Source organism: Polypterus senegalus, chromosome 18 (assembly GCF_016835505.1).
Source record: "Polypterus senegalus isolate Bchr_013 chromosome 18, ASM1683550v1, whole genome shotgun sequence".
In the NCBI taxonomy this organism is placed as follows: domain Eukaryota; kingdom Metazoa; phylum Chordata; class Cladistia; order Polypteriformes; family Polypteridae; genus Polypterus; species Polypterus senegalus.
In genome coordinates this window covers 48,255,452-48,267,752 of record NC_053171.1, presented here as the reverse complement: position 1 = coordinate 48,267,752, position 12,301 = coordinate 48,255,452, and the positions used below count along the sequence as shown (strand labels likewise).

The following is a 12,301-nucleotide window of genomic DNA, read 5'->3' as shown; positions in this document are numbered from 1 at the left end:
GGAATTAAATAACGGGTTGAATGAATTAACAGCAAGAATTGGCTCCTCATTAAGAAACTGGTTGGAGTTTGCAGGTCTTTAGTTGGCTCATTTCATGTCTCGTTTCTGTTTGGCTGCCATTTAATGGAGGAAAATCAATTTAGAGGACTGGATCCTTAAAAATAGGACTGTTAAAATGAAGGGAAAATATGTTAATTAACAGTAAAAACTGGTCACTGATTAGGAAAAGGGTTAGAATAAAAACCTGCAGAGGACTGGAGTTCGACACCCCTGCTCTACTCCCACTTACCAGAAGGAGATGTCCCACTGTTTAATCACTCGGCCCATTTCTATTTAAATACTCACACACACCACCCTTGAACTTTACTTCTGAATGAAATCCTCGTCTTGTAACCTTGGCATATTTTCACATTTTATTTCTTCTTTGGCTGCTTTGTATTTCAGATCAGATAGGATGAGACGGTACATTTTAACACACACTCTGAATCCTACATTTGCACTCTCCTTTCACAGAGATGTACACATAGTCTTCAGCATATAATGTAGCACCACAAGTACCAGACTCGGGCTTTTTTTGATGGTTTCTTATCATTTATAAACAAGAAACGGCTGGTAACTTCTCATTTAAGGTAACGACACTCATTCGTGAACCTGCTTAGTCCAATTCAAGGCCGACCAGAGCGTAATTGTGTGCTGTCATCCTTAAGCGTCAGGCAGGAATCAAACCGGGACAGAATGCCAGTGCACTGCAAGACGTACTCATACAGGCCTCGTGTACAGTCAACACAGGCAAACAACACCTGCACGTCAGTTGTTCCACTGCCACCAAGGCTGTCCTAGGACATCATTTTGTTTTGGGAGTGTGTATGAGTGGCATTAGGGTTCACTCACTACGGAAGTTACAGCACGAGTGCAGGATTCACTTTGGTCCAGACTTGTGGAAGGTGCCCAGTGTATTCCTCTACGTCAATTCTCTTAATACTAGTGCAAGTTGCTAATGCTATTCAACCTGCACACAAATGTTTAGAGATTAGACTAATAAAATAATCTGAAAAGTACTGATAATGTAAAAAAAGGATATTGCATAAAAGCCAAATCTAAGAAAACAGGCCCAAGATACAATTACTGCTCACTCACCAACTTCAAATTCAAGTAACCCTCACAAGGATTGTCCTCCAGTTCCTCTCATTTCTACTTGTATATTGCAGTGCATTGTTTGCAAATTTGATTTCTCTGGAATTGGCACATACATAATTCCAAAACGTTTTTTTATTATAAAAGTTTTCATTTTGAAATAAAGGCCAACGATCCCCAAAATGTTCTTAAGTTTACTCCCAGTTCAAATTCCCACAGGGTTATGTGAATCAAGATGGGCCTCGAGTCCCACTCATAATAGTAAAGGATGGGCAAGAGATGCGTGGTCAGGGCTTCTCAATCTTTGATTTAACTCTAAAAGGAGAAAATAACCCTCATAGTTTAATTTCACATACTCATTAAAATGTGTTGTCAGGTCTGTGGAGTACAGCGGATTCAGAAAGTATTCAGACCTCTCCCTTCACTTTCCGCACACTTGATGGTGCTGTAGATTTCATTTTAAATTGATAAATTCTCCATTTCTGCCCCTCAATCTAAACTCAATTATCCATGATGACAAAGTGAAAACAGATTTTCAGAAAGATTTACAAATTTATTACAAATCAACTGCGGGATCCCTCTGAATCCACTGTATTTCTAGAATACATTCAATTTACCAAAAGTTAAGAATCAGTATTAAGTTGTCTCTGTTTAAGAGTTGAGGAGAGAACCTATGGCATTGACCAGTGCACTGGTGTCACCAAAGTGAGCTCAATGGGACACCGAAACTTCCCAGTATGTCCACAGCTTGATTTTTAAATGGCTATGCATGAGATTTTAGACTTGTCATACACGCAGAGCACAGTGTAATTTTTACCTGCATGTGCTCATCAACTTGCCACATGTCATCACTCTCCAGCGCCATGGTTAGGGAGAAAAACTACCTCACCTTGAAACTCCTGGGGCCTCATGTATAACGCTGTGCGTAGAACTCACATTATAACATGGCATAAGCACAAAAGCGGGAATGTGCGTACGCACAGAAAAATCCAGATGCATAAATCTGTGCGTACACAAACTTCCATGTTCTTCTGCTCCATAAATCCCAGTCAGCATGAAAAGTAATGCTCGTGCATGCACCAGCTGTCCCGCCCCAACTCCTCCCAGAATTACGCCTCTTTGAATATGCGAATCTATAATAATAGCCCTTAAGCTCAGCGTTCTGTGAAAAGACAATGGCAAAACCACGAGGAAAACAGAACAATTTCAGCGAATACCAAGTGGAGGCAAAGAAAAACATACTATTTGTTGGTTTAAACAGTGGTATAAACCACAAAAGGAAGTTGATCGAGTGAGATAGTGTGTCAGAGAAACTCAAAAGCTCAAGTTCACAAAGTCGCACAGTGCCCGAAATAAAAAAGAAGTTGTCAGATATCAAAGTCGCAGTGAAAAGGCGAGTTGTAGCCCACCATCTGAGTTTCATATGAAAGCTTATTAGGGTATAGAGAAAAAAAAAGGCACACAGAGGGGAAAAACACGAAATGTCAACTTTAATCTCGAAATTTCCACTTTAATCACGGAGTTTGTCATTAAAGTAGAATATCATAAACTTCATTTTAAAATCATTTAATTTACTAGTTTCTCAAATCCCATCGTAACTAAAGTAGCGCGTTAAATGCTTTGTTTTGTATTTGATCTTCTATGTGCTCTGTGTGTGTGAATCACTACGTGCTTCCGGGTTTTCTCTTCCTACGACAAGACACAGAATCCATTACATTCGTGATATTACAGCTCTCTGAATAATTAAAATACTGAGATGTATACGTGATATCATTTTCATGATGATAGGAGTTAAAGCAAGTTATTAAACATGGGAACACGGTGGCGCAGTGATTGTTCATGTCTCACGCAAGATGCTTGCTGCGCCGTACGAGACCTTTGATGAAACAATTTATTGCAGCAGTACTGTCTCTTTCAAATGTACTAACCTCCAATTCCTGTCCTTTCTTTTCTTTCTCCAAATACCCAATCACCACACAATCAGCTCTGTAATAGACGTTAAGCCATCTGTAAGCTTATAACGCCGATTCTTCTAAACTTTTAAGGAACATTGAAATATCTTCGTAGTACGTGTTTAATTATTCTATCCTTCATGCCAGTCCCAGTGAAGCATACAGTGCGAGGCAGGAACAATCTGTGAACGGAGTGCCAGATCCTAGCTAGCAAAGCGACACCGTGTCCTTTAATTATTAACAATATAGATTATTTAAATGAAGTTAAAAGTTTTATCTGTATAATAAAATAAACATGTTTTGCTACATTTCATCTTAAAAATTATATCGTCATCGTATGTAAATACGCGCTTTATAAAGTGGCTCAGGTTGTGCAATATTATAACTGTAGTGCAAGTTTACAGTGAGGTGATTGTACTTAAAAGTACAAACAGTTCTACAAGGAACACTTGATTGAGTGTGTTTATAGTTTTTGGGATGTAACTCTTTCTGAACTGCGAGTTTCTTACAGGAAAGGTTTTGAAGCGTTTGCCGTGTGAGAAGCAGTTCAAATAGGAAGCATGGCTGAGGCAGCATCTGCTTGATGCTGTATATCAATAACTCTCTTTCCAGTCAGCTGCTGTAGAGTTGTGATTCCCCACTCAGATACAGTGATATGAATACTCCGAGTGGTGCAGTGAGAGTAATATGGAAAAATATGATCCGCTGTGGCAACCCTTAAAGGGAGCAGCTGAAAGACAATACGTCCGACAAAGCATTATATATGAGTGATTAGCAAACCAAAGAAAACACCCACCTTGATGTTCTTATGATACTGGACTATCAAGAGCCACCTGATCACCTCCAGTGCATGATGGTGCACATTCTGCAAGTATCTGCAAATCTTTTAAAGATCTATGGCACCATTCCTTCAGACAAAATCCATCAATTAGCATTTTAATGACAGACACCACTAGAATCTTCCGTAAGCAATCATCATGGGCTGAACTCTGGAATGTTCACTATCTCCTTGTACCCTGTGGATGGGGACATGTCATTCTACACAATACCACAACCATTATAATAGAAATGCTTCACTACAGGATGAATATGATCACTTCCATTTTTTTATTGGCATTTACTTTGCCCTTCTAGGAAATCATTGTGTCTAAAGCATTCCAGGATAAAGCAGCAGCTTGGATCAGAGATTCCAGAATCCTTCATTGTGGGAAACAAGTCTCTACTGTATAGGAATTTGTCATTACACCCCTGAAGCAACATTACCATAGAAGACACTCAGAAACATATTCTACTGCAGCATGTGTTGATGTCTATTATCACACAAGTAATATCAGAATGATTACATTTCCTCTAATATGCTTCACATGTCCACTTCTTTTATGCTCATGGCTCTTCCACTTTATCATCCCATCCAATATTAAGCCCATTTAATCCACATCAGGGCCACATTTGATGAAGTCTATTCCAGCACCGCACCCCTGCAGGGCCTTCTCGAGCACTCCCTTGTACAGGGATAATAATTCTCGGTCACTACTGTATATGGCCTAAAACTAACAAAGCCTGCTTCTTCTCCTCATTCTGTCGCTTTTGTAAATATCCTGATCGTTTGCATCAGATGAACTTTCAGAAGGCCACTTTCATACTGTAGATGAACTCCGCCTTCTCTAAAATGTGACAGTTTGCAATAGAGATGCTCTGTCACATGCACTTGCCTTGCAAGTTCCCTTTGGCTCGATCACTGACTTGTGAAAAACACTTTAGTAAATAAACACAACTGGACGACAAAAACTTCAGAACAGCAGCTTACTGTGAATGGAATGATACTGTACAATAGTGATGTTGCTTACACAAAAGTTCTATTCTGCACAGACCTCAAATTAGATAGATAGATAGATAGATAGATAGATAGATAGATAGATAGATAAGAAAGACCCTAAGATAGATGGATAGATAGATAGAGAGATAGATAATTATATCTCCATTGTTAAGATTAGAAAAAAATCACCTGCAAGAATGAAAAAAATGTTTAAATCAAGGACACTGCAAAGAACCAATGTTACGTCCATTGTAAGAACTGGCTGTGACTGACGTGAAGCTCTTGGCAGGACTGCCTGGCACGTCTGCTGTCTCATAAATCACATGCTGGCTCCTTCTGGGAGGCTCACTCTTCACATATTTAGACTGCCTTGGTAGCACTGCTTTAGTCAATGGTGTGTTAGGTGTTTAGTGCTGTGCAGGGGCAAATTTTTGCAAAACTGTTCAGAATTTAGGACTGCTAACAAATATTTAGTTAGGCCTCTTTTTTCATTGCATGGTGCCACTTTGGTTAGCACTGTTAATTTATTGATCTACTGTCCTGGGTTCAGTCTTGTGCCTGATCACTGCCCGTGTGTTTTTCCTCCAATATTCTGTTAGCATGAATCCAACTTAGGCTACATCCACACTACATTTTCATTTAAAAGCAGCATTTTTAAACAAAACCAATCTCTGTTCATAATAGTATTTTCATATTATCTACTGAAGTGTCTCTGTGCACACTAAAACAACTGAATTTGCCTATGCCAGGCATGTGCACATTGACGAAAAAAATCCTTGATGGGCTAGTAATGTCGTCAGCAATAGGATTTATTGTCAAACTGTAGCAACTGGTATGTTATTTGCCTTTTGCACGCACCATGCAGCATTGAACAATAAGCAGAGTGGAAAGCAACTCCTATGCCTGCTATCTGAGAACAGGGTTTTCTTCCATTAAGACTGACCAATCAGGGAATGAGATGTTGCAAACAGTAGCAAGCAATCAAGGATGGGCTACGTTATAAATATAAACAATTCAAACTACAACTATAGTCTGCATTTTTAAAACAATACATTTTAACCCTTCCAAACAGAACTGTCTAGTCTGCATTTTCAGGAATATGCAGGTTCTGAAGAGCGTTTCCACAAGTCTCCATTTTTGTGGGTTAAAACCATTGGAGTAATGTGGATGAAAGGTGAAAATAGAGAGCATTGTCTGCATTTGAAAACAAAACTGGAGTAGTGTGGAAGTAGCCTTAGATTAATTAACAGTTCCAAATTGGCCCTGTGGTTGTGTACGTGTGTAGGCCCTGCGGTCATCTGGTGCCCTGCCCAGGGTTGATTCCTTACTCAACTTGATTAAGCAGGTTTGAGAATGTTAAATAAAATAGATTAGATTAGGATGGATGGATGCTTTATTAATCCCAAGGGGAAATTCACATACTCCAGCAGCAGCATACTGATAAAAACAATATTAAATTAAAGAGTGATAAAAATGCAGGTATAACAGACAATAACTTTGTGTAATGTTAACGTTTACCCCCCCTGGGTGGAATTGAAGAGTCGCATAGTGTGGAGGAGGAATGATCTCCTCAGTCTGTCAGTAGAGCAGGATGGTGACAGCAGTCTGTCACTGAAGCTGCTCCTCTGTCTGGAGATGATCCTGCTCAGTGGATGCAGTGGATTCTCCATGATTGACAGGAGCCTGCTCAGCGCCCATCACTCTGACACAGATGTCAGACTGTCCAGCTCCATGCCTACAACAGAGCCTGCCTTCCTCACCAGTTTGTCCAGGTTTACTTTGAACTCCAGAAACTGTAAACACACAAATTGTTGTCAAAGCTCACAAGCTCTACCAACTTGTGTCTTTCATTGAGCAGGAATCACTAAACAAGGGCTGACACAAAGATCCGTCCATTACCAATACAAAGTCTGTCCAGTGGAGGGTTTAAGGGGCTGCAGCCTGTCCCAAGAGTGTTTGTACGTAGGGCAGGAATCACCCTGAAAAGAGCAGAAGAATATCAGAGGGCACATACATGCAAACACTCAGACTCCCTCATAACAGGCCAATTTATGGTTGTCAAATAACCTACCAGAAACAGCTGTAAGGAAATTATCACTAACGCATGAGGTGGCATGTAAACTCAAGAAAGATCTGACAGGGTTCAGACTTCCAACAGAATCTCCTGGAGCTAAAAAAATGGATGAATTCTAAAAGTCAGTGAAACTGTTCACTAAATGCCCATTCACATGTACAAACATGCATTTTAAATTTCCAAAGTATACCCCCAAAGTAAACAAGATAATCCATCCATCTTCTGGACCAAGGCAGGGTTCAAAGGGTACACAAGAATATCTGTCCTTGCAAATGATTTTCTCAACGTACCTAAAGAACTTCGGCAAAGCTGCTTGGAGTTCCTCATTAATCCTCAATGAACAGAAACGGAAAAAAATCTTCATTACTATAATTGGTTATCCTGGAATCACCTCAAAGAGTGTGCAGAATCTGTGGGCTGGCAGAACATTGCACATGTTCAATAAGACAAGAAGATTAACTAATAAAAGATATGTGTAGAACTTATCCAGTTAGTCATACTGTTTATGCAGCTGATTTTAACCTTCTCTGAACATTTTTAGAAATCAGCTTGTGTGCTCCAAGCTGGACAGCATGAATGAAAGTGTACACATGTTGTCAGTACAAGTGGACAGAGCATTTACCAGTTAAATAAAGAAACAGTACCAAGAAAATAAATGGGATGAGAAGTAACTTCCATTATAGCAGGCACGGGAACGGCTTTAGTTTCTTCTAGTGGAGTAATGAGAAACATATGTGAAAAGCTGCACCTCAATTCAACACGCATCCTCCCTTTCCAGGCAGGAAGACAGCTCCAGAAAACATCCTGCATTCAGAGTCTGAAATATGATCTCCGCAGCCCCCACCGAAACATCCCAGAAATCTTTGTTTTGTTAATTGTTACCAAACATTGATGTTTTTTCCTTAAGAATCTGCAAGAATGACAAACTCCTATGATCTCTGCTTTTAAGTAAGTTGGATGATGAACCCATGTGTTGTTTTAATCTCTACTTGTTTTAATGTTTATTCATCTCTAATCATTATTGTGTAAAGAATTATAAATACTTTGGCAACACAAAATATATTATTTTTCCTACAAAACTGTTCTTAAAATTTGATATATGCCTGTTCCAAATAGTTTGATATACAGTATGTTGAACCCTTGACACCTGCTTTTGAAAAATAACCACCACACCACTTTTTAAATATACCTTTTATGTACAATACATCCTTCTTTTTAACATTAAAAAATCCAAAGCAAATCAAAGCTTTTAAATTTGCATACTGCAGTCAGGGGGAAAAAAAAAAAAAAAAAAAAAAAAACTAAAAAAAAAAATGGAATGAACTGTGTGGCCTCAAACAAGAGATGAGGAACGTTTGGCAGGTCCCACTTATCGAGCAAAAGAAAAGCTCCAATGATAAACCACTGGCATACGCAAGTGACAGTTTACCCAGCATCCTCATCTGTGCAGGCATCAACCAATTGAATTTCGGTCCAGACTGCTACAAAGCTAAAAAAATAAATTAAACATTTTCAGGTGCAAATTTCATGTCTGGCTCTCATTGGTCTGGAATAACAAATAACCAGACCGTATCTGTAGAGGAGAGAACTGAATGTCACTGACCGGTTTTGCTCCAGCTACAACAGTAGACAGCCATTTCACCATCCGTGCTCCTTCTGTCTAAGAGGTGCTTGTTACCTAGTGTGTTTCTCGTGCAAATGAGTGTTGGGAAACTCACAGCAAAGGATGCATGAGGTCTGAGCTGCATAGCAGTAACACAGTGAGATCACAATGTACTACAGAGGGTCTGGACTGTCCTCAGAGAGCTCTTGTGTGTCTTGTTTGTACATGAATGTCAGCAGAAACAGCGCCACGTCAAGTGAGGACCAGTAAGAAGTGTGAGAAGTCACTGCTGACCAGTATCGACTTTCCACTAATCCTTCACGCAGTTCAAAGTCAATTCTGTGTTCTAGCTCCACTAAAAAAAAAGAAAAGAAACAAACAAATGAATATTCATCTCATCCTAAGTATTTTAACATACTTGTTTCTGGTCTCATCCAGTTAAAATGCTTGGTTGCTATCCATCCATCCATTTCCTAACCCGCTGAATCCGAATACAGGGTCACGGGGGTCTGCTGGAGCCAATCCCAGCCAACACAGGGTACAAGGCTGAAACCAATCCTGGGCAGGGTGCCAACCCACCGCAGGACACACACAAACACACCAAGCACACACTAGGGCCAATTTAGAATCGCCAATCCACCTAACCTGCATGTCTTTGGATTGTGGGAGGAAACCGGAGCGCCCGGAGGAAACCCACGCAGACACGGGAGAACATGCAAACTCCACACAGGGAGGACCCGGGAAGTGAACCCGGGTCTCCTAACTGCGAGGCAGCAGTGGTACCACTGCGCCACCGTGCTGCCCTACTTGGTTGCTATACATTTTAAATACACAACTATTCATTTTCCGTAAATTTGACAACTTGTTTTAGAGATTGCTTATTCCATTTCCACTCCCTCAATAGCATTCCTGATCATAAAAGACAAGCTTCCTGTTTCCCAATTCATTCTGTTGAGTCTGCTTGTTTACACTAACAGTTATTAAATGCACTTCTAGCAATGCTCATTAATAATATTCGTATTGAGGCTCACTTGAATTGACATTTTTAATGACTTCATGGTATTTTTTCCTTTTGCAACAGGCTGTTTTTCTAAACATCTACCACAAAAAAGTCAGCAAATTTAATGTGCAATAAATAAAAAGATGGGACTCACCTGAGGAGTCCATAATGGCAGAAGAGGACTGAGACAAACTTGGCATGGTATAACTCGTCTGGCTTTCCAGAGATCTTTTATCCTCCCCTTCCAGTCCTGCACTGTTGCTCTCTGCTGCCTGGGATATATTGGCACTAGAACGGGAAAATCGTGAGAACAGCATACCTCCAATCCCCTTCCCAATACTTGCTGCGCCTGTTAGGGAGAAAGAGAAATTGTTTTAAGCAAATGAACAAAGAGCAGTGTCGAAGCATTATTTCACAAAAGAATCAAGTTATTTCACAGAGATATTACCAGCTTGTTACTGGTTTCATTCAGCAGACTTGCACTTTAGTAATCCTGAACAGACTTGATAGGCATATACATTTTTTTCTACATGTGCTGAGTGGGTCCTGGGTATGATGTTAATCTGCATCCGTCCCTGCATGTAGGCCATCCAACCTGCAGGAAAAACTTGGGGGTTGGTAGCAGAATTGGCACTCCAGCCACCATAAAAAACCTCACACTGTTCCACTCCATCTGAACTAGTGTGGTGCTGAGGTGTCACCTGTCGCATGGCTGCAGTCGGGTCCTAATCTGGGATCCTGAGGTGCTCTGTCATGTGGTGGGTACGGCAATGCACTTTATCAGCCTAACCTCTCTCTCTCTCTCTCTCTCTCTCTCTCTCTGTGCTGAGTGGTAAATTTAATCCATTCAATTGAAGACCCAGGAAGCCAGTCATTAACCCAGCAGCATAATTGCAAGGCAAGAAGCAACTATGATGGACAGTACATCAGTCGTTTGTAAGGCACAGTCACACACCCAAACAGAAAAGTATGCTGCATGCAGCCGAGAAACAGAAACTGCATCAGTTTAGTTTTAATATTATAGTTTTATATACATGTATGTATATATATATATATATATATATATATATATATATATATATATATATATATATATATATATATATATGTATGTATGTGTGTGTAACATTTTGTCTTATGTACTGTATGACTGGGACAGGTTCAAGGTGTGGACTGATGACGGTACAGGAGATAATTATACTACACAGGAGCACTAGAAGAGTGAAATGCTTAAGCCCTTCTCCTATGCATCTGCATGCGAGTTGATGGCTGCCACTGAATTGATCGGTTGTCGCTATCAAGTGTACCGAAATGGCCAAATATTTTACACCTTTCGACAACTGCCAATGCCTCTTAAACATCTTAGATTCACAGGTGACGATTTGAGTAGTGGACACTTTGATGTTTATGAATGTTTAAACTCTCAAAAGCTGGATGCGAAGTTAGCAATGAAGCTGGTTGTATGCTTACAATGCTTGACAGATGCCGAATGTCACTTCAACACAAGTCCTGCAAATACTAATGTAATTGAAACAAACCATGAAACTCAAACCGATTATGACAGCAGCAATCCAAGCTGTGAGAAAACAGTAACAAGGAGGCGTGTCAGACGTCGTGGTACATTTTCTGATGTAGCTAGACAGAAACAACTTCGTGATGCTGCCGCCAAATACTCACAGAAAAATCGACAAGTTAATAGACACGCTGTCGCTAAATACTCGCAGGCAAATCCACAAGTTCATAGAGATGCTGTCGCTAAATACTTGCAGGCAAATCCACAACTTAATAGAGACGCTGACGCTAAATACTCGCAGGCAAATCCACAAATTAATACCGGGAATGCCTGTTAAACATCTTAGATTCACGAGTAGTGATTTGGGTAGTAACAACTTCGATGATTGAAACTTGTTATCTTTACAACGGTTGACAAACACAGAATGTAACTTGAACACAACACATCCTCCAAATACGAACCTGATTGAAAGAAATAATTATAATCAAATCCTTGATGACAGCAACACTCATAACAGTGACAAAACAATTACATTGACAATCATGTTACGTTATTTTTAAAATGTTTCCTTTTCTTTTTCATAACTTCTTTAACACACTACTTCTCCGCTGCGATACGCGGTTATTTTGCCAGTTATCAATATATATGAAGCTACGAGGGCAAATCAAAACATAAAGGCAATTTGAAAATGACATGGTAATCACAATAAAACACATTTACAAAGTTCAAACACATAGAGTACAGTTCTAGTTGAAGCCAAGGTCAAATGAACATGGATGCTCTGCTGCAGTAATGCACCATTGTTGAACAGTGTGCCATAGTAAAATTTCTTTCGGCAGAGGGAGTGAAAACCTGCTGAAATTCAAAGGATGTTGGCTTTGTACGGAAGTGAAAACAGCCTGACTCAATGAAAAGTTTATGAATGGGTAGAAAGGTTCAAAGTGTGAGTGAGGATGTGTGAGTGTGAATGTGAGCAGGAACACTCAATAAAACTGAACCAAAAAAAATCAAGTGACGGTGAGATACGAAGAAAGCAGATTCGCCAGCATCTGTGTGTCAGCTTTTATCCTTTCAGATGAGAGAATGACCAGTTCCATTGTCTCAAAACACCACACACATCTCCAGTTATTCAAAGTTTCAAATAAAAACTAACAGCGTCAGATCCTTGGTGGGGGGGGTTCCTTGCACTAGTATGTATCATGATCGTGA

The 12,301-nt window shown here is 39.9% G+C and overlaps 1 protein-coding gene across 3 annotated transcripts in view; it reads right to left on the bottom strand.

Moving 5' to 3' along the window:
• Positions 1–7,371: 7,371 nt before the first annotated feature.
• Positions 7,372–12,301, bottom strand: part of LOC120518538 (phospholipase DDHD1-like) — a 148,375-nt gene continuing 143,445 nt past the window's right edge. For 2 of the 3 annotated variants that reach the window (XM_039741382.1, XM_039741381.1), the window contains 2 exons: positions 9,734–9,928; positions 7,372–8,934 (listed from right to left, as the gene is read on the bottom strand). In XM_039741382.1, coding sequence (XP_039597316.1) covers positions 8,753–8,934; positions 9,734–9,928 — 377 coding nt within the window. In that variant the 3' untranslated portion in view covers positions 7,372–8,752. The remainder of the gene's footprint in view (positions 8,935–9,733; positions 9,929–12,301) is intronic. The other variant, XR_005631252.1, reaches the window with a different exon arrangement.